Source organism: Vipera berus (genome assembly GCF_964194415.1).
Source record: "Vipera berus genome assembly, chromosome: 13".
Lineage (NCBI taxonomy): Eukaryota > Metazoa > Chordata > Lepidosauria > Squamata > Viperidae > Vipera > Vipera berus.
This window is the reverse complement of record NC_138216.1, coordinates 8,951,558-8,978,393: the sequence shown is the minus strand read 5'-3', so window position 1 is coordinate 8,978,393 and position 26,836 is coordinate 8,951,558. Positions and strand designations below refer to the sequence as shown.

Genomic DNA, 26,836 nt, shown 5'->3' with positions numbered 1-26,836 from the left:
AAATGTAGAAGGACCTTGATGGAAAAACAAGGGCTTCAACTCAAGATGGTGGAGACACTCAACCTCTCCACTCCCATCTTCTCCCGTTGGGAAGGCAAGCAAGTGGTCCCCACCCGCTCTGCAAAGCATCAAGTCCAACCAAGTCTCTCAGAATCCCCTGCGCAGATGAACCAGGGTACAAGGAAGGGACTTAGCTGAGACTCACCTTGGAGTCCCCAATGAGCGCAATGGCAATGGAAAGCTTGCGTTTCATCCCTCCGGAGAGGGCCTTTGACAAAGTCCCACGCTTCTCTTGTAAGTTGAGGATGTGAAGGACACGGGTGATCTCCCCTGGGCATTTTTCAGCAGGAAATCCTTTCAGCTGAGATGGAAGAGAAAAGAGAAAAAAGGTATGGGGCCCAAACCTGGCATTATGATTACACAGGTAGTCCTCAATTTACAACTAGTTGCTTAAGGACTGTTCAAAGTTACAACGGGGAGTTATGACCTGGATCTGGAATCCAACCATCTCTCCCTACCCCAATCCTCATGTGACTGCATGACCAATGCTCATCAACCGGCCTGCATTTTCAGCCGTTTGCAGTCTCCTGTGGTCATGTGACTGCGTTTTACAACGTTTTTGACAAAAACCAGCATTTGCTTCTGGTTTGGGCAAAAACAGCCCAAGGTGGACAATGGGGAATTCACTTTATGATGACAGCATTCATTTAACAACCACTGGGGAAAAAATATTTTACCAGTATATGCGTGGGTTCTTCTGAAATGTCTTTCACTTATAAAGTCCCTCTTTCATTTATTGGGGTTGCCATCAAGAAGAGGGGGTCAACCTATTCTACCAAAGCTCCTGAATGGAGGACAAGAAGCAACAGATGAAAACTTATCAAGGAGAGAACCAAACTAGAACTAAGGAGAAACTTAAGAGTGAGAACAATTAATCAGTGGAATGAGTTGGCTCCAGAAGTTGTGGGTGCTCCAACACTGGAAGTTTTTCAGAAGAGATTGGCCAGCCATTTGTCTGAAATGGTATAGGGCAGGGGTGTCAAACTCAATTTCATTGAGGGCCGCATCAGCATTGCGGTTGCCCTCAGGGGGCCGGGTGGGTATGGCCAGGGTGGGCGTGGCCTACTGGGTGGGCGTGGCTAGAGTGTGTATGCCCTACTGGGTGGGCGTGGCCAACTCTACATCGTTCACATCAAGGGTGTCTATGGGGGCCTGGGCAGGAGTGGGACAGATCTGAGGGTCTCTGGCAGAAGGAGGGTCTCTGGGCTAGGGCCAAGGCAGCGGGGGCCGTTCCCTCACTCTTTCCAGGATGGCTTCGCGGGCCGCATGAAACCACTTCGCGGGCCGCATCCAGCCCCCGGGCCTTGTGTTTGACATGTCTGGTATAGGGCTTCCCGCCTGAGCAGGGGGTTGGACTAGAAGGCCTCCAAGGTCCCTTCCAACTCTGTTATCATTCCAATGGGCCTTTGGTTGCTGTTGAACCCTGTTTATGCTTTGGGAAATTGTACATAAATAAATGATCTCTCCTAGTTTGGACAAGTAGCATCAGAGTTCAGAACAGACTGACCATCTCTGCAATGCTAAAACAATCATGACAGACCATGAACAGTGGGCAATCACACAACCTCTGGACTTGACAACCAGAAAGGCAGAGACTACAGTCATTCAAGTAAACACTGAACTTCCAAAGTTTACCCCAGAGTAGAAGTAAAGATGTTCTTCTACTGTCATGTGGTCAAAGAGAACATCATGCTGAGGACAAAGACCCAGACTCTTCCGGATGAGAACCATGTCTTGGGATATTTCATAGCCATTGATGTATGCCTGTCCGCTTGTTGGAGGATACAGTCCTAGGAACCAGCCAAGGAGAAAAAGGGGACACAGGTGAGGGCCAAATAGAACTCCGGTCAACGTAAGAATGGGCAGTTATAAAAACCTGAATTATTTATAAATAAGTCAATAAATTTAGAACAAGGAGATGGAGGAGATGTTAGAATGAATGGAAGAAATCAGCCACAAGTGTTAAATCCCACATCTTCCAATAGACCAACTTTAAAGGCAACTAAACTAACATCCAAACTCTTGCACTGCTTTATCAGTGCAGACCAGCATTGAAACCAGTGCAGAATATTAATTGGGCCTAAAATCAACTTTGCGTAATTTCTACTTGCTGTCTTCTTTGTTGATTCCAAATAGAACAGATGATGAATTAATCTGTCGCTCTTCGACACCGTTTCTTAACACGACCGAGCCCCATCTCTCCTCCTCAGCAATAAACATCACAATAACACCTGAATTTGCAAGGACGTTGCTGCCCTTTCATGCTTACTGCCCTTCCAGCCCTCCAGTAAAGCTAAGGTTTTCTTGGAATATTGTTTAAAACAGACATGTCAAACTCGCAACGTCACGTGACGTCGTGCGACGTATCGGAGCTTTTTCCCCATTGGGGAAATGGGGAAAATGGGGTGGGCGCAGTTTCGTCGCGATGCGTCTGGCCCACGGGCTGGCAGTTTGACACCCCTGGTTTAAAAGATCTCGCTTTCTTTTGTTTGTATGGGACCTCTAGGTCGCTGGGAATCAGAGGCCAATGGTCTGCTTAAAGGATACGTTCTGAGTTCCAGATCTAAGGTAGCTTCAAGCCTCACCTGTCAGCATGGACAAAGTGGTGGTTTTCCCAGCCCCATTGTGTCCAAGAAGGACGGTGATTTGTCCTTCGTACATATTAAGAGTCAGATCCTTCACAGCTTCTCTGGTTTTGTTTCCCACTTTGAACACCTGCAGACAAGCAAGGAAAAAGGATAAAGACAGAAAGGTCCTATCTCTACAACAGACTCAGCAAAAATGCCCTAGAAGTTTTACGGTATTCAGGTTACGCTCTGAAGGGGCACAAAAAACACTTGTACCTATTAAAGAGAAATTTGCAGCTGAGGGTTGAACTGTGGGGTGCTTGGTGCTCCCTCAGCTTGGTGGCTCTCTTGCAGATATGTCACTAAGGTAAAGGTTCCCCCGCACATGCGTGCTAGTCGTTTCCAACTCTAGGGGCCGGTGCTCATCTCCGTTTCAAAGCCAAAGAGCCAGTGCTTGTCCGAGGACGTCTCCGTGGTCATGTGGCCGGCATGACTGGATGCCAAAGGCACACGGAACGCTGTTACCTTCCCACCGTAGTGGTCCCTATTTTTCTACTTGCATTTTTACGTGCTTTCGAACTGCTAGGTTGGCAGAAGCTGGGATGAGTAACAGGCGCTCACTCTGTTACGAGGCACTCGGGATTCGACCTACCAAACTGCCAACCTTCCGATCGACAAGCTCAGCGTCCTAACCCACTGAGCCACTGCGTCCCTACTAGATATGTCACTACCAAGTAGGTAACATCATAAAGAGCTAGGAGGGAGTGGACGCTACTAGCGTTGAATTGTAGAATCCGTGGTGTTCCCCGAGTTTGGTTGTTTTCTGCCAGACATTTCATTACCCAACTGGGGAACATCATCCGTCAAAAGTCTCCCTGGAGGGGGTCAGGAGTCCAGAGCACACCTCGTGAGGCACCTCAGGTTGGGTAGATCCTTCCATGTGCCTCTCCATTTGGTGCGCCCAGTAGCTGGAAGATATTTCCGCACACAGAAGCACGTTATGTAGGAAGCTCTTCCAGCTATGTCAGCAGAGTCTCTCGGAGAATCAAGAAGAATTCCTTCTTGAAGGATCTCTGCAGCTTTCCACATTCCCATCCAGTTTGATGGGAGATCTCTAGTCCCCGCTGCCTTTCATTTTGTTGTGTTTTTCTGGGGAGCTCGCCTGGTTTCGCAAAGTTTGATTTTGCTCAAACAAATGCAAGCCTATTTTGCTTAGGAAGTCACACGTCTGAAAGTCACACGTCTATCCACTAAAGCAGGGCTTTTCAACCTTTTCTACCCGTTGTACCACTTTTAGGATAAGGCAATATCCGAGTACCACGTCGCCCAGCGAGGTGTTAAAAACTTGACCAAAAAAAAGGAAGTCCTTGACTTACAAGAGTTCACTTAGTGACTGTTCAAAGTTACAACAGCACTGAAAAAAGCAATTTATGACCATTTTTCACACTTATGACAGCATCCCCAGGGTCATGTGATTTACTTCCTTTAGTGACTAAAGAAAGCTTCCCCAGCAACCCATATTACTACTACCTCATCCAGGTTTTGCACTTAAAAGGGGAGCAACCAGTGGAACAGATCCTGAAGTTGAAACTCAAGATACTTTGGCCACCTAATGAGAAGGAAGGACTCACTGGAGAAGAGCCTAATGCTGGGAAAGATGGAGGGCAAGAGAAGAAGGGGACGACAGAGAAGGAGGTGGCTGGATGGAGTCACTGAAGCAGTAGGCGTGAGCTTAGATGGACTCCAGAAGATGGTAGAGGACAGGAAGGCCTGGAGGAACATTGTTTATGGGGTCGTGATGGGTGGGACATGACTTCGCAACTAACAACAACAACAACAAACCAGCAGAAGAAGCTCACCTTGGAAAGATGCTTGATTTTTACGCCTGACACTAAGTCTGAAGGCTCCTCTTCTATGAATTGACTTTTCAAGGCTTTCTCTGGATCTTCCTCCTCTTCCTTCTCTTTCCCCAAAACAGTCTGGGGGCTGCCACACCAGTAAGAAGGCTAAAGAATCAAAGAGAATCCGTTGTTCATTTGTGGAAAACTGACCCGTGGAAGAAAGTCAGAAGGGGTTTTTTTTGTGGTTTTTTTGAAAGTCTACAAGTTCTCTTCCTCTCTAGAGGAATGGCTTTGAAAAGACAGCAAATCATTCCTATGGGCTTTGAAACCCACTTTTCCAAGCAGAAAGATAAAAAGATGCTTTTCAAATATTCACACTTGTCCAAATCCCCAAGTACTTTACTGTGAAGTGCATTTCTAATCTTAATAGCCTATTGATCGATTACGCGCCACTGAGCTGATGTTGACTCTTCGTGACCCCACGGATAGAAGAGATGTCCTCCACCTGGTTAACGGTCTTTGACTTTTTTACTTATTTCGTATGGTGAACTACACGGTCTCCTACTGTATAAGGATAAAACAAAGATCCCTTAAGTGCTCATGAGATAACTCATATTAATGTTGACAAAGCAGCAGTTAAAACTGTGAGCGCCTTTTCCAACACACAGCTTGAAATGTATGTTTGTTAACCGTTCTCCCTGATAAAAGAATTAACCCAAACATATACAAGAAAGAAAGAAAAAATCATTTCTTGTGAGATAGGTGGCTATAAAAATTAGAGAGGATAGATGGATGGACAGACAGAGAGACAGATAGCTAGAAATATATAGAGATAGAGACGCACTATATATTGGGTGTTTGCACACGCCCCAGGACAGCGACTACGAGCGAGAAAACAACTCTCGAATCCACAGACATGCGGACAGGTGCGGGACGATTAGAAACGTTACGGTCGATTGGGGCGGATAGACCGGTGACCCGCTCAATGAGCAGGGCGCAAAAACAACCACCTACATAAGCAAACTCCCAGAACTCCTGTTTTCACTCTGACGACGTCAGCAGTTAGCCGACAAAAGCTAAGTAGATTCGTATATTAAACAGTTTTGTTTATATTTTTATCCTGGTGTTTGATTCCTTTCTTTTCTAATATACGTATATATCAATAGAGGGAGAGATAGTTACAGAGCAATAGGTAGGTAGATAGATATAGATAGTGGTAGAGGTAGAGATAGACATAGACATAGAAACAGACAGAGAGAGAGAGAGAGTGTTGTGATTCAGGGTCAGCCTGTGGGTTCGGCAGTTGGGCCGGATGACTCAGAGGAGGAGGAGGAGGGGGGTGTTGAAGAGCTTGCTGAGGGGATTGGACAGCTTGATGAGAGCCCCCAGCCAGGACCCTCTCATCTGGTCACGACGCAGACCCAGCTGTGTGAGCCTGACAGCGTGGATGAAGATGACCCACAGCTGGCCCTGTTCAAGGACGCCCGACGCAGGAAGCAGTCAATCAGGAGTAAACAGAGGAAGGCAATGGGGCTCCTCGGAAGGAGGCAGAGAGAAGCCACGCCCTGAACTGTATTTAAGGGGGAATGCGTGGGAGGGCTGGTTTGCTGAAGGCAACCGCTTGAAAAGCTCCTGTTTCTTGGTTTGTATCTTGTTCTATTTGTTTTTGTAGCAATAAATTTGGCAGGCGTAATTCCAGCCTCTTGCCTTCTTGTAAAAGGGGTTGTCCCTGCCTTTTCTGCAGGGCCGGTAGCAGGCTGGTACAGAACAGAGAGAAAGAAACAAAGACAGATAGACAGAGCTACAGACAGACAGATAGAAACAGATAGACTGAAATAGAAATAGAGAGATAGAGATAGAGAGAGATAGAGAGGGATGCCCAATGCTTACCATGACAAAGAAGTACCAGGGCTGTGGGATGCCATATTCTCCAGGAAACACGTTTTCCATGTACCAAGCCAACAAACCATAGATCCCAGAATCCAGGAGAAGCATACCCAGAACATGAGCCATAGTGAAATTATCATCTATGCTGACAGCCTTCGTCAGGTTTCCCCACTGGATCCCTGTGCCTGGAAAATACAAGTATTTATTCATTAATTTACTTAATTTACATGCTATCCATCTGTGCAATAAGCCAATGCTGAGCGGCTCATAGATCGTAAAAAGTAGAAAAGCAGTTAAAGTTTTAAAACTGTGCCGATTAAATTTTTTTAAACAAACTGCACAAATTTGCAAATGCAACACTTTTACAATTCCAAAGGAGTAGCACGGTACAAGAATTTTTTCTTTTCTTTTTCCTTTATGTCCCTGCCCGGGTGGGGAATTCTGGGAGTTGAAGTCCACCCCTCAAACTTACCAAGTTGGACAACTTTGTAAACAATAACAACAATAGGAACAACTTCCATCCTGCGATGAGATCTGTAATACTATCAAACATCCACATCTACCTATCCCAGGTCCTTGGTAATGACTCGATAGGCAGACAAAAATGCCAAATCCAGTCTGAAGATCTGGCTGACTGTGCGATGAATAATAATAATAATAATAATAATAATAATAATAATAATAATAATAATAATAATAATAATAATAATAATAATAATACCGCAACCTGGGCATCGAAACTGAGCGATTATGGATGAAACATGTAACAGTGATACCCATTGTCATCGGGGCACTGGGAACTATGTCCAAAAACTTTGCAAAATACATCAAGAAATTGCAGCTTCCTGCAATAACTCTAGCAAAGCTACAAAAAACTGGGCTACTCAGAACATGTTACATTTTAAGGAGATACCTGGTTGATAGCTAGGATGCTGGCAGCAACCCGTGTCAACCATTAGTGCCAGTCAGTTTGAGTGTTCAGTTGACTGAGTTTCATGTTTAATGAATAAAAGTTATATAATAATAATGGAAGGGACCTTGGAGGTTTTCTAGTCCAACCCCTACTCAGGCAGGAAACCCTATACCATTTCAGACAAATGGGTGTCCAGTCTCTCCTTTAAAATGTCCAGTGTTGGAGCCCTATAAATATGTTAATGTATGTAAATAATATTCCTGGCAGTGTAACCTTAGACATTGGCACCCAAGCTTCAGGGGAGAATAACTGAAGGACGCAGTCTCGTTCCGCTCACCTTTCCCTTCAAACATGCCGATCAGCTGTGCCCCCATAGCCATGGCGACGTTGGAGATAAGGCAGGACGAGAGCTTCTGGCTGTGGGTCATGTGGTCGTAGCGCGGGGAGATAAAAAAGTACGGAATGTAGGAGAAAAAATAGAGGAAACCTCCCGCAGCTGCGGCTACATTTGCTGCAAACACAAAGTGGATATTGACTGTAAAAAGAATCAATGGGGCATGGTGGCCTTTGGAGAGAGCCAGTGCATTTGTCATAGATCAGCGATGGCGAACCTTTTAGAGACCGAGTACCCCAAACCCACTTATTTATTGCAAAGTGCCAACACGGCAGTGTAACCTGAATACTGAGGTTTTAGTTTAGAAAAAACAACAACTCCTACATTAACATCTTTTGTCTTACAAGAAAAACCCAGTAACAAAGCTTTCAATGATGCAAACGACTTTTTATTGAAAGGTAAAAGTTTGCATTTGGCATGCTTTTGAAGAATGAATGTGATTTTTTGCTGTTGTATGCATGCTAATAATTTGTCTAACCTTGGCTCATACTTGGTATGTTTGAGAGCAACACATAGCAGCACTCAGGTCATCTGTTAGTCTGTTTCTGGTGTCAGATTTGATAGAATTCAAAGCTGAAAACAGCGGGCTCGCTCCGGAGGCTTGTTTTGGCTAGGAAGGGGCTTGAGAAATGGCTTTTTCCTGCCAAAACTTAGCCAAAGAGCAAGGCACACATGACCACAGAGAGGGCTGTGAGTGCCCCCCTCTGGCATGTGTGCCATAGGTTCACCTCCACTGTCATAGATCAAGGGCGAGATGGCTGGAGCAGAGGGAAGGAGGAGGGATAAAGGATGGGGACAACTCTGAGTGGAGATGGGGAGTTTTGCATTGCACTGTTAGCTGCTTCTTCTCCTACTTTTAAATATAGTTTTAAAATATTTTCATATAAGTAAAAGGTGAATGTAATGGCATATAAAGTGAAATTACAAAAAGATAAAAGAAGAAATAGAAAGGGCAGTACAAGTAGGCGAGGGAAGGGGAAGGGGAAGAGAAGAAGAAGGGGGGAAAAGGGAAAAGAGAAGAGGGAAGAGAAGGGAAGAGGGAAGAAAGGGGGACGGAGGAAAGGGAGGGAGGGAAGGGAAGAGGAAAGGAAAGGAAAGGAAAGGAAAGGAAAGGAAAGGAAGAGGAAAGATGAGGAAGGGAAAGGAAAGGAAAGGAAAGGAAAGGAAAGGAAAGGAAAGGAAAAGAAAGGAAAAGAAAGGAAAGGAAAGGAAAGGAAAAGAAAGGAAAGGAAAGGAAAGGAAAGGAAAGGAAAGGGGAAAGGAAAGGAAAAAATGGGGAAGGGAAGGGAAGGGAAAGGAAAGGAAAGGGAAGGGAAGGAAAAGAAAGGAAAGGAAAGGAAAGGAAAGGAAAGGAAAGGAAGAGGAAAGATGAGGAAGGGAAAGGAAAGGAAAGGAAAGGAAAGGAAAGGAAAGGAAAGGAAAGGAAAAGAAAGGAAAGGAAAGGAAAGGAAAGGAAAGGAAAGGAAAAGAAAGGAAAGGAAAGGAAAGGAAAGGAAAGGAAAGGGGAAAGGAAAGGAAAAAATGGGGAAGGGAAGGGAAGGGAAAGGAAAGGAAAGGGAAGGGAAGGAAAAGAAAGGAAAGGAAAGGAAAAGAAAGGAAAGGAAAGGAAAGGAAAGGGAAAGATTTCCCATTTGCTTTACAACAGTTACAAATTAATTCATTATCTCTCCTCCCTCTTTAAAGTTAAATCATACTTCTCTTCTGGCTGTCGAAAGACAAGTAAAATTTGTCCAGAAATACAGATAAGGTAGGCAGGAAAGAATACTGTCTTTGTCTATATCCCACATTTTCATTTTCTTTAAAATACTGGTCACATGGTAAAGCAGTGTGGGTCAAGCATGATTAATACTCAGAAGCAAGTCTATCAGAGACTCTCAGGACTGCCACAGAAAGAGAGAGAAAAACACAGCCCAACCCAACATAACGTAGGGAGGGAAATCTCTTCTATAATAAGAAAATATCCATGTAGTTCTCGAGAGACAACTTAATTTCGTTGTGAGTTACACAATGACAATAAAGAGGTATTCTGTTCTAAACTTGTATGTGATAAGAAAAGATGGCAGCTTAGCCAGGATTGTGCAAACAGGGGCAACCCTAACAGGAAGTAATAGTAGAAACCCCCTTGCTCACCTTTTGAGAAGAAAGTGCTGACCATGAAGCTGAAGGAGATGGTTGAGATGCAAAACACCGCTAGGAAAGTGAAAATCAGAGTTGGGTCGCTGCTGGCCAGCACTGCTCCCTGTTCACTCACCTGCAAAAATGGATAAGTGTCAATAAATTCTCTTACTCTTTCAGGCCTCATCACCTTCACAGAGACAGACAGATCTGTTTTGATTTGGTGTCAGCCTGTGCTTCCAGCAGCTGAGTCCGATGAATCTTAGGAGGAGGGGTTTGGAGAGCCTTTGGTGTCGGAGGGAGGCTCTGATGCACTGCAGGACTCTCAGCCTGGCCCCTCCAGTCATGTTCCTCATGAGGCTCAGCTGTGTGAGGAAGAGGTGTCGGACTCAGAGGAGGCACAGCTGAATCTGTTCAGAGACGCTAGAAGCAGAAGGCAATCCAGCAGAGAAGATCAGAGCAAATCAATGAGGCAACTCAGTGAGAGGAGGAGAAGGCAGTGAGAAGCCACACCTTGGGACTGATAATAAAAGGGGAAGGTGTGGGCGGGGTTGGTTGCTGAAGGCAACCTTTTGGAGACATTCTGAGAGCGTCCTAGTCTGTTTTTGCTACTTCTGTTTAACTCTTTGTTTGTTGACTCTTGTTTGATATTTTGATTCATTTATTGAAGGAAATATTCTGTTGCTTTTTTTGTTTGAACTGTAAATAAATTTGGGTTGGGTTTTTCCAGCCTATTGACTGTAAAAAGGAAAAAGGGGTTGTCCCTGACACACAAACAGGGCCAGTCATAGGCTGGAACAGAACAAGATCTGAGAAATGGAGGTAGTGGAAGAAAGAGTGAGCATTTTTCCCAAAGTCCCATCCTGTTGCCTTTTCCACTATATGGATTTGCCCCATCCTGCCCAAGCCCAAACCAATGCCTCTCTCCTTCATGAGACAACTACCAAGGTAGAAAGTGGACACGTTTAATATCTCTTGGAAGACGGTCACCTTGGTGGCTCAACAATTCAACAATTGTTCAACTGAACAAGCTCAACAATTCTGGAAAATGACTCGCTCTTAAAAATGCTTAAAAACTGAATTCACATTTCAACCTACGATATTGCATTTGTATTAAACGTCTCTAAACCACGCCTCTGTATATTGAATTAGTTCTCGCATGCTAACTGTTGCAAAGAAACTATATGTGTTTGTACCAGAAAGGTCATCTGATCCTTTCATTGGAAGAACGGCTAACCAAGCTGAGAACATGGTTTTATGTCTAGAATAATTCTCTGAAAAGCACTTCAGCTCAAACCAGAAACCATCCTTAGATTATAATCTGAAATTATAGCTACATATATTGCATTTACCATGTTTTTTATGTCTATTTAGGGTTAAAAGTAATAGTGATTATTAGTCCCTTAATGAGAGATAGATAGACAGACAGACAGACTGACAGATAGATAGAAAGGTATGGTTGAGTAAATCAATAGATAGATAGATAGATAGATAGATAGATAGATAGATAGATAGATAGATAGATAGACAGACAGATAGATACAGATAGATAGATAGATAGATAGATAGATAGATAGATAGATAGATAGACACAGACAGACAGATGTTTTTCAATGTTTTTATGTTGTAAGTTGCCCAAAGTCATTGGATATGAGATGGGCAGCAAATAAATTTCAGAAAGAAAGAAAGAAAGAAAGAAAGAAAGAAAGAAAGAAAGAAAGAAAGAAAGAAAGAAAGAAAGAAAGAAAGAAAGAAAGAAAGAAAACTATCCATAAACTAATCAGTGATATTTGAAAACATTGCAGCTTCCATGAGATTTAAAAATCTTTGCTTTATTTAATCTACTTTTCCCCATGTTCTTTCTTGTACTGTATTTGTTTATATACTTTCTTCAAAGGGTCCAATAAAAAAAATGAGGATGCTCACCTTGACACAGAAGAGGATGGTCACAAAGAAGATGGACACTAAGAGGAAAAGGAAGAACAGGAGGAACCAGGCACTCCAGTGTAGCCAGTTACTGAGTCCCATCATGCGCATGTACTCCTGTGGACACAAAATCCTGCATGGAACCATACATACCTGCTAATCAGCAAGGGAGAAGCAAAAGAAACCCTCTATATTTAAATGCCCATTGAATTATCCGTCTGAGCTTTCCTCATTTTTAAATGTGCATCTGCACATTTGGTTTTAAGGTGTTGCCTGCCTAAAAATAAAGCCAAGTTCTCCAGACAAAACTCCCTCAGGCCTGGTTTGTACTAAATTCTAAGGCACAATTCGTTAAACCAGAGGTCCCCAACCTTTTGGGCACCAGGCACCAGTTCCGTGGAGAGAGGTTTTTCCCCGGACCGGAGGGGGCGTGGTTTTGTGTGCTGCCTGCATCCCGCATCCTTTGCTTGTTCGTGTGGACCGGTTGCTGGCATGCCGCGGCCCAGTACCGGTCCACAGACCCGGGGGTTGGGGACCCCTGTGTTAAACTATGCTTATTATGACATCAAACCTAGTCATAGTGGATGAGTTTGCCCAGATATTCCATTTAAACAGCGGCAGAGGGATCTCTCTAAATTTAAACGGCAAAGAAAGAAACCAAGAATCAAATACAAGTGCTAACACTGGATGTTCTTGCTTTGACAACATATGGAGATGCAGCCTTTTTCTTTCCTATGCTTTATTTTTAGAATTAGATGATACTGGGGGGAGGAGGAGGAATGTGACGGGAGTTACTTAGACATAACGATATCGTAAAAGTATGAACTCAGGGGCTTTTGAAATAAGAGATGATAAGAGATGGCGGGTTGGAGAACAGGAGGGAAAACCTGCAATTCAAACTAATTGGAGAATGTGATTTATGACTGCTAATTAGAGGAGGGAATTGTGTTTGATACTATGTGCTAAGGGGCGGAGAATTCAGATTTGGGCTTCGACCATGTATGTGCCGAGGCTAGGCTACTCGAATAAAGATTCTTTAAGGTAAACAATGCCTTGAAGTTCTTTGAAGAGTTTCATCTGTCGGAACCAGGACATTATGTTATTGCAAGATGCCAAGGAAAGAAAAGGCCTGACTTTACCAGATTTGAAATTGTAATTTGATGCATGCTGTTTGGTTTGGTTAAAAGAGTGGGCGAACCTCCAGAATAAGAGGCTGCTCAAATTGGAAGGCCACGAATGAAGGTTTGGATGGCATGGGCATTTATGGTACGATATGCTCAGTGGGTTAGGACGCTGAGCTTGTCAATCAGAAGATCGGCAGTTTGGCGGGTCGAATCCCGAGTGCCGCGTAGCAGAGTGAGCGCCTGTTACTCGTCCCAGCTTCTGCCAACCTAGCAGTTTGAAAGCACGTAAAAATGCAAGTAGAAATATAGGGACCACTCCGGTGGGAAGGTAACAGCGTTCCGTGCGCTTTGGGCATCTAGTCATGCCGGCCACATGACCACGGAGACGTCCTCGGACAAGCGCTGGCTCTTCGGCTTTGAAACAGAGATGAGCACCGGCCCCTAGAGTCGGAAACGACTAGCACGCATGTGCGGGGGAACCTTTACCTTTACCTATAAAACGTTATTAAAATTGAATTTGGAAAATGAACATGTAAAACCACTGTATGATCCAGTAGGCAAGGAATTTTGGGTATAAAGTGATGTTTGAACAAAGGGAGAATATGTGAATAAAAGGCTTAAGATCCACATTAAATTATAACCTAAAGGAAATTTTTACAAAATGATGTATCGCTGGTATTTAACGCCAGATAAGATATCTAGAATGTATAAAGGTATTTCAAATGAATGTTGGAAATGTAAATGTAAAGAAGGGACTTTTTATCATTTATGGTAGACATGTATATAAGTCTAATAAAATAAATAAATAAATAAATGTGACAAGGCAAAGAAATATTTCTACTGTTGTGCCCTACTATTTGCTTTTGTATTTTCACATTTTATGTTATAAATGAATAAAATATATAAAAAAATCATGTTTGCTCATCACACCAAGACAAAAGCAGACAAACCACAGTTTAGCAATAGCTGTGAACCAGACCATGATTTCTCCTTATTCTCTTTCTACTTCCCACTCTTTCTTTTCACATTTTTAAAAATGCCACAATTCTCAGGAGAAGCTCTGGAGTTCTAGATTCCAAAGTCAAGATGGACTTGATGCAACTAAAGATAACATTGCATCACATCAAGGAAACACAGAAGACCTACAAGGTCCCTTCCAGCTCTATTCTAATTCTAATTCTAATTAATTCTAATTCTAATTCTAATTCTAATTCTAATTCTAATTCTATTCTATTCTATTCTATTCTATTCTATTCTATTCTATTCTATTCTATTCTATTCTATTCTATTCTATTTTCTCTTCTCTTCTCTTCTCTTCTCTTCTCTTCTCTTCTCCTCTCCTCTCCTCTCCTCTCCTCTCCTCTTCCCTTCCCTTCCCTTCCCTTCTACAATCTGTTTATTCTATTCTGTTCTGTTCCGTTCCGTTCCGTTCCATTCCATTCCATTCTGTATAGAGATTCTATTCTATTCTATTCTATTCTATTCTATTCTATTCTATTCTATTCTATTCTATTCTATTCTATTCTATTCTATTCTATTCTATTCTATTCTATTGCATTGCATTGCATTCTGTATAGAGATTCTATTGTATTCTATTCTATTCTATTCTATTCTATTCTATTCTATTCTATTCTATTCTATTCTATTCTATTCTATTCTATTCTATTCTATTCTATTCTATTCTATTCTATTCTATTCTATTCTATTCTATTCTATTCTATTCTTTCTATTCTATTCTTATTTTTTCTCCCATAGTTGGGCTAGCCAACCAGCTAGGCTTGTCCTACCAAACCCCAGAGCAGATCCTTCCATTACCTTCAGCTTCTTCTCCTTCTCATGCACCACGGTGCGGACAATATTGAGGGAGGTGTAGGTGAAGCTCAGCATGAGTAACAAGGGAAGCTGGTTCTGAATAGCCACAAGGAAGAGGTCATTGACGTAAGGGGGGTAAGGAAAGCGCCGAACGGTCACAGTCACCCGATCCAGCAGACCAGAAGTAGAGTTGTTGACATGGTACTGAATGATGGCCTTATCCACCACATGTTGCACTGCAAGGAAGCCTTCACGGAAGTACCCTAAGAAAGCAAGAAGGAAGCCACGTAAAAAGAGGTGGTATTAAATTCAGAACTTCAACAGGTAGCACCATCTGATAAAACGTCTCTGATTTTGGAAGCTAAATGGCATCAGGCACGGTTAACAGTTGGAAGGGAAACTATCTGAAATATCAAAGCTATAAGCTACAGTAGTCAAGGTCACATCCCAGAAAAAGGCACATGAGGACACAATTTTCCTACAGCTGCCAAGAAAATGACACCATCCTGACTAGGTAGTCATCAGAAGCCTAGCAAGATGTGAAGCCATCTTCATTGATTCAGTGTGTATTGGTTTATTTATTCTCTTCATTAGATTTCTACCCCATCTCTAGTCCAAGAGTTCAAGGTGGCTTCATTGTACATCTTCATTTTATTTCATGACAGCAACACGGTGAAGTACGTTGGATTGAGAGACCACCAAAAGATAGCCACTCACCTTCTAAAACTAAGGGTGGAATTGAACCTCGATCCCCATAATTCTAGTTCAACACTTGGGCCAGGTTATAATATTTTATGCCAACTTCGTCTTTCACAAGAATGGTCCTTGGGGTGGGGACAATAGACAGCATAGGTTCTAGAGACATGTTAAGGGTTACGCAATATGAGATAATGCATATCTCATGTTGTACAGAACGTGAAAGATCGAAGACCAGTCAGAAGTAGAGGACAGCTCCTTGTGTTTCCAGGTCCTACTGAAGATCTGATGATCTTTCGGCATAAAATAACCATTAGGAAAAGATTACCTGGTGTGCCTCCATCATCACTTTTTGCCTCTCTGGGTCCTGGTAACTGGAACAGTGGGAAAAGGTAGTGGGTGATCCAGTCTCGATCCAAGTTGGGGTTCAATCCTGTCCTCTCACTTGCAGGAGCGTTCCTAGGGCTATATTTGAAACGTAGCCGGTAATTAACCTGCGGACAAATCACAATGACATAAGAGTCCATGACATTCCTTGAGGCCATTCAAAGCTAGTTGCATCCAGCCCACATGTTGTTAAGAAATGTGTGCCCTCCTCCACCACATTCTGTGCATCTGGGTGGGCTTCTGCTTTGATGGCGGAAGGTCATACTGAAACAGGATTTCTCAACTATGGCAACTTGAAGATGTATGGACTTCAACTCCCAGAATTCCCCAGCCAGCAAAGCAGACAGAGAGATGTGATGTTTGTAGCTCCTTGGCCACCCTCCATTTTATTTTTTCTTAAACTAACTTAAATAGCATGGCTTATACCATGATTTCCAGATGTTTCCTGACTTAAAATGGCTGGGAAACATGTTGCCTATTAGCAGTGATGCGTATTAGGAGAACCAAAAATAATTCAGCGAGCATATCTGGTCCTAAGGTTATGAACCAGAAAGTGAAATGTATGGGAAATATAAGGATTTGGCACATGGCACCTAAGCATCCATGCATGTTTACAGACACTATATTTGTAGTGTTCTCCAGTCCAGCTACATGTTTACTAGGATGCATGGATACACATGCACCAGAAAGAATGTGCAAATATGCAAATGTTCCAATATCTCAGGGGCTGCCACAAAGAAGAGGGAGTCAAGCTATCCTCCAAAGCGCCCGAAGGCAGGACAAGAAGCAACGGGTGGAAACTAACTAAAGAGAGAAGCAACCTAGAACTAAGGAGAAACTTCCTGACAGTGAGAACAATTAATGAGTTGAACAACTTGCTTCCAGAAGTTGTGAACACTCCAACACTGGAGGTTTTTAAGAAGAGATTGGAAAACCATTTCACACTGAAATGGTATAAGGTTTCCTGCCTGTGCAAGAGGTTGGACTAGAAGACCTCCAGTGTCCCTTCCAACTCTGTTATTCTATTCCATTCTATTTCACTGCCTACATTTTCCATAGGAATGCTCCTAGACAGATAAGATAACATAACCTTTATTGTCATTTTTTTACTGTGGGCACAACGGCACACATCAAAAATGCTCCAACCCTAACCCTAACCCTTCCAACTTATTATTATCTTTTATTCATTAAATATGAACCTCAGTCAACTGAACATTCAAACTGACTGGCACTAATGGTTGACACAGGTTGCTGCCAGCATCCTAGGTATCAACCAGGTACCTCCTTAAAATTATTATTGTAAAACTTTTATTCATAAAACATGAAACTCAGTCAACTGAACACTCAAATTGACTTGCACTAATGAATTGACTGGCACAATTATTATTATTATTATTATTATTATTATTATTATTATTATTATTATTATTATATTATTATTATTATTATTATTATTATTATTATTATTATTATTATTATTATTATTATTATTATTATTATATTATTATTTGAAATTTAGTTGCCTGCTCTCAGAGTGGAACACATACATGACACACACCTAACCATACTATACACACATATGTATAGATCTAGTTTTCATAATTCCTGGGTAAGAGACTATCATGCACCAATTTGAGAGTTGAGAAGGTGTACTTGAAGAGAAGCAACCAAGAAAACATCTTACCTGGAGCGGCAAGGGATCCTGGCTGTTAGCCACACAGTTCTCAAAAACCAGTCCCGCCAGTACGTTGCCTGAACGGTTATCGAACCTGATGTAGTGTTCAAACTCCTTTTCAGATGGAAACCCTCGAGCTACAGAGTTAAACAGAAACCACACAGTGATTTGTTAGGCATAACTGTAGGAAACTATGAGAGAGAGTCTATATATCTAATTTGTGTATTACGTGTATTATAATCTACGTGTATTAACTGCAGCAAGAATTGTATCCACTCAACACTGGGGGGAAATGAAGATTTACCAACAGAGGAGCACTTAATTAAAAAAAAACTCAGATTGTGCAGAAATGGATAGATTGACACTGAAAATGAAAGAGAAAGAAGATTAAGTATGTTTTAGAACAGGGAATGCCTTTTATCAATGGCTAGAAAAATGTGGTAGAGAGAAAGGAATAATGCCGCTTGGAGGGGCGAAAGCCCTAATAAACAGGCATATACATAGAATGAAGGCTATTGCTAAGCACATTTGATTTGTGCTTTAAAATTGTAAGCCGCCCTGAGTCTTCGGAGAAGGGCGGGATATAAATGGCATTAAAATAAAATAAATAAATAAAAAATAAAAAACTTAATATGTGTTAGTAATATTCCTCCTTCTCAAGAGGAATATTATAATCAACCCAATCCAGCACAAAACAAACAAAGGACAGGGCCTTCCTGTTTTTAATTATTTTTATTGTAATATTTATATATGTTTGTACACCGCCCAGAGCCAGTCAGTAAGGGTGATGGGTGGTTTTTAAATATATAAATGCAATAAAATAAATAACTCGTGTCATTCAGTCATTGCACTTGGGGTGCAGCTACTCCTTGATGAAAAGGTGTAGGAACTATTTCCCAGGCAAAAAGGGACACATTTTTTTTTATTATGTCCAGAACAAGGAGATAACATTTGGAAGTGGCTCGGCACATGCCATCCCAATTCATTGGATTATATAGCTACTCCTCAACTTACGACCACAATGGATCCCAACATTTCTGTTGCTAAGCGAGACAGTTAAGTGAGTTTGGCCCCAGTTGATGACGTTTCTTGTTCCAGTTGTTAAGCGAATCACTGCAATTGTTAAGCAACATGGTTGTTAACTGAATCTGGCTTTGCTTGTCAGAAGGGACACTGCAACCGTCATAAATATGAGTCAGTTGCCAAGTGTTTGAATTTCGATCATGTGACCATTAGGGATGCTACAATGGTCGTAAGTGTGAGGAACGGTCATAAGTCACTTTTTCCAGGGGCCACTGTAACTTTGAACAGTCCCTAAACGAACTGTTGGTAAATTGAGGACTAACTGTATTAGGCGAAAAAGATCCAGCGTGAGACCTTGCAAGGTTCTTGTTCTCATAGCCAAACTCAATAAAGATAAATTTAAGATAAGATCATCATTGTTGTCATTTTTTTTCTGTGAACACACTGGCACACGTTAAAAAAAAATGAAATTCTGATGCCTCCTCTCAAAAGAAAATAAACCAAAATGTTGAAAATTCACCCACGCTAACAGCACTATCCAGGATGAAATGCTTTAACCACATTTCTGTTGCAAGGATGACACAGCAGTTTCTCACTGGCCAGTTTGTTATGAACTCTAGCTCCATGTAAACCGCGTTGGGCTGTAAGGAGCCCAACATTAGCTAACCAAATAGATGATCACAACACTCTATATCAGAGGTCCCCAGCCTTTTGGGCATCAGGGACCGGTTCCGTGGAGAGAGGTTTTTCCGTGGACCGGAGGGTGCGTGGTTTTGTGTGTTGCCTGCTTTGCTTGTTTGCGCAGACTGGTTGCTGGCATGCTGTGGCCCGCTACTGGTCCACGGACCAGGGGATTGGGGACCCCTGCTCTATTTGGATTAGCTTTTAGCCTAGTTCAGGGGTAGGCAATCTTGGCTCTTTTATGACTCGTGGACTTCAACTCCCAGAATTCCTGAGCCAGCCACGCTGAGGGGAAAGGGAGAGATTTCCAAGCTGAGCCATGCTGCTGGCTCAGGAATTCTGGGAGTTGAAGTCTACAAGTCATGAGGGGGCCAAAGTTTCCCCCACGCTGGCTCAGGAATTCTGGGAGTTGAAGTCCACGAGTCATAAAAGAGCCAAGGTTGCCTACCCCTGGTCTAGGCCTAGGCCGCTTTATGACTTGTGGACTTCAACTCCCAGAATTCCTGAGCCAGCCACACTGAGGGGAAAGGGAGAAGTTTCCAAGCTGAGCCATGCCGGCTCAGGAATTCTGGGAGTTGAAGTCCACGAGTTATAAAAGAGCCAAGGTTGCCTACCCCTGGTCTAGTTATTAGCCCTCCACGTTTGCCTCATTTCGTCTTTCGATCACACTGCTTCCACCTCAGAAGTCACTCAGCACCGGAGGGAGACTACTGCTCCCCAAAACGTCGAGCACTTTCAGAGATCGTAGCTGATCTCACACCTCTGCGCAACTCACTGACACTTCTGTTGCTGGCACCTTCAGTCGAAGCAACCCGAATGAGGAATGGAAGGATTTCTATTCCTTGCAAGCAGCTGGTCATTTGCATTCTTTTAGAGAGTCGTTGAGGCCACTTGGAGGTTTATCTGTGTCCTCAGGGTCACCGGAGTGGTGCAAATGGCTGTGAAGCCTTCTTGGACCTGCTGAAAGGACTGTGTTGTAGACAATCAGCAGTTCCTCTCTTGCTAAATAAGCTTTCCTGTAGGATTGATTTCCTGGTTTGGTCCACCTGGTGGAGCTGACACATTTCATCATGTCACGACCTGGGAGGTTTGTTACAAAAGTGAAGAAAGCTTCCTCTGCATCACACTCTTCCTGCTTTCAATAAAATAAGACATGATAGATCCTTCCGCTGCAACTGACTTGCACCGGCATGTTCATTCAAACGTCCGCAGGAAAGCAAGACATTAAAAGGCAAGACAAGAAGCAACGGATGGAAACTAATCAAGGAGAGGAGCAACTTAGAACTAAGGAGAAATTTCCTGACGGGTTAGAACAATTAACCAGTGGAACAACCTGCCTCCAGAAGCTGTGAACGCGCCAACATTGAAAGTTTTTAAGAAGAGATTGGACAGCCATTTGTCTGAAATGCCATAGGGTTTCCTGCCTGAGCAGGGGGTTGGACTAGATGACCTCCAAGGACTCTTTCAACTTTGTTATTGTATTGTATTGTAAGTGCATTTGAAAGAACCTGGGCAACTGCAGAAGGTGAGAGAGTTAGCTGCTTTCCGGCCTGACAGTCAATCTCCAAGGCTTAAAACGGTTGAAAGTACAGTGAGATAATTTTGCATATCAATCTTCACAGTTTGTTTTAGAATATTTACTTTGCATTGATGGACAAGAAGAACAAGGTTGTATCTCAGCAACATGTTTGTGGAGACTTTTTCCAGCCCAACAATATTGATCAAGGACTGTTAGGGGAGCCAATGCCATTCCAGACAAATGGCTGTCCAGTCTCTCCTTAAAAACTTCCAGTGTTGGAGCATTCGCAGCTTCTGGAGGGAGGTTGTTCCACTGGTTAATTGTTCTAACTGTCAGGAAGCTTCTCCTTAGTTCTAGGTTGCTTCTCTCCTTGGTTAGTTTCCATCTGTTGCTTCTTGTCCTGCCTTCAGGGGCTTTGGAGAATAGCTTGACTCCCTCTTCTTTGGGGCAGCTCCTTAGATATTGGAACACTGCTATCATGTCCCCCCTCGTCCTTCTCTTCATTAAACTAGACATACCCAATTCCAGCAGCCGTTCCTTATATGTTTTAGCCTCCAGTCCCCTGATCATCTTTTTTGCTCTTCACTGCACTCTTTCCAGAGCCTCGACATCTTTTTTACATCGTGGTGACCAAAACTGGATGCAGTATTCCAAGTGGAAAGGCCACACTTGGAATACTGCATCCAGTTTTGGTCACCACGATCTAAAAAAGATGTTGAGATGGGGCATGGGAATGCTTAATCGGGTCCCCAGTGATAGTATGCCATAAAGGTCCTATAAGAGATCAATGTTTTCCCAGTGAAGCCAGGGAGCTGGTTGCACAAGACCACATCGGCTTAGTTAAGATTTTGCTTGCTGAGCCATGGTATAATCAAAAGATTGGATTATAGTACGGCAAACCCAGCTAATTATAACTTATTCACTAATCCACATTTAAGCTAAAGTCTTATAGCAATAAGAACTGCCAGCCCAATTAGAGAAGGAAGACTATAGATTGACTGCACCCAACCATGAACCAACCATGAGCAACCTGTCTTCTGGGAGGCCAGAAAACAAGGCAATGAAAGCAACCGTATTTTTGTTTGCCAGTATACACCGATAGACTGCCTACGAATGTGGAGGCTCGCCAAGGAATAATTGGGCTTGTAAAGATAGTCTATAATGACCCTTTTGGCTGCCACCTTGTCTTGTGATGAATATTTCACCCATTTCTCCAATTTCACTTGGGTTTCCTGGGGAAAAAGAAAATCAAGATGCAGGATTTGATGTGCAAAGGATAAGTCAGACCTCTCCTGTCTTGATATCTTCTCCAGATTCTCTGATTTCTCCAGGCTAGCCATTAGTGGAAAAACTAATGCAGAACTTGCACATGCTCAGTACGACTTGCCTGTATTTGCCAAACCTCATTGGGGGTGCTAATTTACTTCCCACTAGGCGAGACAGCTACGTTAGAAGGTACCTGGGGCACGGCCTTTTTTACGGCAGCCCCATCTTTGAAGCATTGGGAATTGGGCTGATGGTCTTCTTCTGTCTGAGACCAGCAATATACTAGCACTCCTTGACTTACAGCCACAGCTGAGTCCAAAATTTCTGCTGCTGAGAAAGTTGTTAAATGAGTTTTGCCCCATTTTACGTCCTTTCTTGCCACAGCTATTAAGTGAATCACTGCACTCGATAAGTTGGCAACCCGGTTGTTAAATGAATCCGGCTTCCCCTTTGACTCCGCTTGTCAGAAGGTCGCAAAAGGGGATCATGTGACCTTGGGACACAGCAACGGTCATAAGTGTGAACCACTTGCCAAGCATCTGGATTTTGATCACGTGATCCTGGGAATGCCGGAAGGGTTGCAACCGTGCAAGACGGTCCTACGTCATGTTCTTCAGTGCTGTTGTAAGCTCGAACGGTCACTCAATGAACTGTTGTAAGTCAAGGACTATCTGCAATGGTTTCTTTCCTGTTTAGCAGACATTTCCTCTTTGTCTCATTCTGATTGCCCTGAGCTACTTTAGGACAGGCAGGGTTGCTTTTTAAAAACGATGTTTTTATGGCAGATTGCCCTTGGGCGTCCTAAGAGAGTTTTAGTGTGAGTCAGAAAGAGTGGGAAAGAAAGAAAAAAGAAGGAAAGAAAGAAAGTTAGAAAGAAAGAAAGAAAGAAAGAAAGAAAGAAAGAAAGAAAGAAAAGAAAGAAAGAAAGAAAGAAAAGGAGGAGAAGGAAAGGAAAGAAGGAAGGAGGGAGGAAGAGAAAGAAAGAAAGAAAGAAAGAAAGAAAGAAAGAAAGAAAGAAAGAAAGAAAGAAAGAGGAAAGAAGGAGGGAGGGAAAAAAGAAAAAGAAAGAAAGAAAGAAAGAAAGAAAGAAAGAAAGAAAGAAAGAAAGAAAGAAGGAGGAAAGAAGGAAGGAGGGAGGGAGGGAGGGAGAGAAAGAAAGAAAGAAAGAAAGAAAGAAAGAAAGAAAGAAAGAAAGAAAGAAAGGAGGAGGAAAGAAGGAAGGAGGGAGGGAGAGAAAGAAAGAAAGAAAGAAAGAAAGAAAGAGAGAAAGAAAGAAAGAAAGAAAGAAAGAAAGAAAAGGAGGAGAAGGAAAGGAAAGAAGGAAGGAGGGAGGAAGAGAAAAAAGAAAGAAAGAAAGAAAGAAAGAAAGAAAGAAAGAAAGAAAAAAGAAAGAGAAAGAAAGAAAGAAAGGAAAGGAGGGAGGGAAAAAAGAAAGAAAGAAAGGGAGGAGGAGGAAAGGAAAGAAGGAAGGAGGGAGGGAGAGAAATAAATAAATAAATAAATAAGAAAGAAAGAAAGAAAGAAAGAAAGAAAGAAAGAAAGAAAGAAAGAAAGAAAGAAGAGGAGGAGGAAAGGAAAGAAAGAAGGAGGGAGGGAGCGAGGGAGGGAGAGAGGGAGAGAAAGAAAGAAAGAAAGAAAGAGGAAAGGAAAGAAGGAAGGAGGGAGGGAGGGAGAGAAAGAAAGAAAGAAAGAAAGAAAGAAAGAAAGAAGAGGAAAGGAAGAGGAAAGGAAAGGAAAAGAAAGGAAAGAGAAAGAAAAGAGAAAGGAAGGGGAAGGGAAGGGAAGGAAAAACGAGAGGAAGGGAAGGCATTTTTACCACTGCATCACTCGTGGTCAGCTCAACAGAAGGCCCTACAGTTACAGGAGTCTCCCTCTGTTCCCAGGCGGAAACCCCGGAACACAGACTGCCCTGCCAGGCTGCAGACCTTTGATATTGATCTCCAAGGCCTTCTCCACCGCCTCGGCGATGCTTTCCACGGCTGTGTTGTTGGAGGGGACGTACGCCAGCTCCCAGGGGACGCCCGAATGCCAGCGATGGAAGAAACTGGGCAGCCTGTCCACCTGCTTGCTGTGGTACAAGGTGGCATTGGGGTGGTTGACCGAGTGGACACGATGGCGCAGGCCAATAAGGATGGCGGCAAACAACAAGGGGAGACAAATCTCAATCAGCGTCACCAAAATTTTCCGCTTCTGCAGAAGGAAACAGAGATGGTGCAAAGTGAGGCTCAGCAAAAGCTCCTGGGTGGAGTTACAACTGGGTGTTCACGGTTCAAGAAGACCCCAAATGGCCAGGGGTTCATTACCTGGGCATGCTGCAGGAGTTACGACAGGGAGGATTGGGATTTCCGCTGTAGGTCACTGCTGTCATAATTTGAGACCCCGCGTGACGGGATCCGATCTTACAACTATTTTTATGCTGGTCGTTAAGGGAATCATGTTGTCATTAAGTGTATACACTTTCCCCAGTGGGTGTTGTTTTTTGTTTTTGCGGGAAACGGGCAAAATCGTAAAACCAGCAAAACAAAAATAAAATTGCAAATCACAATCATGTGTATGCAAGATGATTGCATCATCATCATCATCATCATCATCATCATCATCATCATCCTGCCTACATCAATACGAAATGTAAGGATTTTGGTGAGCCTTGAAAATAAACGAGGTGGTACCATTGGGACCTTCAGAAGTAAATTTGGGTGGAAGGATGAACATTTCTCCTGGACTTTAGGAGGGTGACTGACCAAGGATTGGAAATTCCAGAGTCCCAGGAATTGACCAAGAGCACTGCAGGGACCACTTTTCTGGTTTCATATGCAGCGTACAACTTTCACTAGGAAAGGGACCAGGTGGGACACCAGTTTTCCAGACAGATGTTTTCCGTTTCCATCCTGGCCACTTCCAGTTAAAATCACATCAATAACAACTTTAAATGTCTACGGAGATTCCCGGTCATCCAGGTCCTGGCTGTCCCCTAAAGGCGCTGTTTCAGGAGGCAACTGGACTTTCTTGTTTTTCCCTGAAGACTTTTCACTTCTCATCCAAGAAGCTTCGTCAGCTCTGACTTCAGCTCATCCCCAACAGCCTGCACCTGTCTTCAACAGAGAAGGGACCCAGGGCAGAAAACGTTATGCAGCCAAGAAGGCTCCACCCACCCGTTGGCACCACTCAGGTGACCCTGAGGACACAGGTAAACCTCCAAGTGGCCTCAACGACTCTCTAAAAGGATGCAAATGACCAGCTGTCTGCAAGGAGTATAAATCCTTCCATTCCCCACCATCCCGTCAGAGCTGTGGAAGCTTCTCGGATGAGAAGCGAAAGGTCTTCAAAGAAAAACAGGAAAGTCCAGTTGTCTCCTGAAAAAAAGCACCTTTGGGACAATAATAACCCTAGGCAGTGAAACCTGGAAACTATCTCTGCTGGAGATTTACAGAATGTAGTTGAAAACGATCTGGAGATACAGAATGACTCAGTTGGAAGGCAGTTTCAGTGTTAGAACTGTAATTCCCCAAGGATAAAGACAGGCAGATGTGAGGAGCACCAATCCTAGGTAGCTAAAGCAATCATTCAGGAGACTAGCAAGACACTTGCAAAAATCCCAAAATGTTGCTGAAATAACAAACCAGCCCTTCTCAAATCAATGTCATTCTATAAAAAAAAAAGCAATGGCTCCCCCCCACGCAAAAATGTTCCTGTGGGCTGAGAGATGGAGCATGAAACATTTGAATGGCGCTTTGAAGATTCAAGGTGCTGGTGATGACCTATAAAGCCCTAAATGGCTTGGGTCCGGATTATCTGAGGGAACACCTGCTGCCGGCATCAACTTCCCATCGTCCTGTGCGCTCCCACAGGGAGGGAGGGCCTTCTCTGTGGGTGCGCCTGCCCTTTGGAACCAACTTCCGATGGAACTTAGGACTGCCTCCGACCTCCGTCATTCCGCCGGGACCTGAAAACTTGGCTCTTTGAGCTGTCGGGCCTAGACTGAGGGGTTTTAATTGGGTTTTAATGTTTTAACTTTTTAAATTTGGGGCTCTAAATTTAACTAACTGTTTTAATTAACTGTTTTAAATCTTTTAACTTTTGTATGGTATGATTTTAATTGCCCTGTAAACCGCTCTGAGTCCTACGGGAATAGGGCGGTATATAAGTCAAAATAATAAAATAATAAATAATAATAAAAGATGAGGGTGGACATGGTTGACTGGCAGTTGTTCAGCTATGGATTGCTAAAGGTCCGGTTTATTGCTGCTACAGTCTGTTGGATGTCAAGTTAACGATGCTTCTTCCTCCACACTTTTCAGTTGTAATGGATATTGGATCAACTGCAGTAGCCTTTGCATCCAGCCTGGTTTAATCTTTAAGGTAAAGTAAAGGTATAGGTTCCCCCGCACATGCGTGCTAGTCGTTTCCGACTCTAGGGGCCGGTGCTCATCTCCGTTTCAAAGCCGAAGAGTCAGCGCTTGTCCGAGGACGTCTCCGTGGTCATGTGGCCGGCATGACTAGACGCCAAAGGCGCACGGAACGCTGTTACCTTCCCACCGTAGTGGTGCCTATTTTTCTACTTGCATTTTTACGTGCTTTCGAACTACTAGGTTGGCAGAAGCTGGGACGAGTAACAGGCGCTCACTCTGCTACGCGGCACTCGGGATTCAACCCGGCAAACTGCCGACCTTCTGATCGACAAGCTCAGCGTCCTAACCCACTGAGCCACCGCGTCCCTTTTGGTTTAATCTTTAGTATACTTTTATTAAGCATTTTAAGAAGAAGAAGAAAAAAAGGATAAAAAAGCAATATGGACACACTGGCATTTACAAGTCTGGAATTTTTCAACCTTTCATGATCTACTTGTAAAGAACTCAGCATCTTCGCTTCCTTTTAAAAACTACAAATCATAGGATAGACTCTAGACAGACTAGAAATAACAGGCCCAGCAGCAAGCATAATATGAATGAT

At 43.1% G+C, this 26,836-nt stretch overlaps 1 protein-coding gene across 2 annotated transcripts in view; it reads right to left on the bottom strand.

Moving 5' to 3' along the window:
• The window catches only part of ABCA3 (ATP binding cassette subfamily A member 3), an 81,095-nt gene that overhangs the window by 27,618 nt on the left and 26,641 nt on the right, over positions 1-26,836 (bottom strand). For both annotated transcript variants that reach the window (XM_081338365.1, XM_081338364.1), the window contains 12 exons: positions 23,812-24,076; positions 17,407-17,534; positions 15,664-15,829; positions 14,643-14,902; positions 11,704-11,820; positions 9,793-9,913; positions 7,606-7,779; positions 6,359-6,540; positions 4,487-4,633; positions 2,646-2,775; positions 1,696-1,850; positions 206-361 (listed from right to left, as the gene is read on the bottom strand). In XM_081338365.1, the coding sequence (XP_081194491.1) occupies positions 206-361; positions 1,696-1,850; positions 2,646-2,775; positions 4,487-4,633; positions 6,359-6,540; positions 7,606-7,779; positions 9,793-9,913; positions 11,704-11,820; positions 14,643-14,902; positions 15,664-15,829; positions 17,407-17,534; positions 23,812-24,076 (2,001 nt within the window). The remainder of the gene's footprint in view (positions 1-205; positions 362-1,695; positions 1,851-2,645; positions 2,776-4,486; positions 4,634-6,358; positions 6,541-7,605; positions 7,780-9,792; positions 9,914-11,703; positions 11,821-14,642; positions 14,903-15,663; positions 15,830-17,406; positions 17,535-23,811; positions 24,077-26,836) is intronic.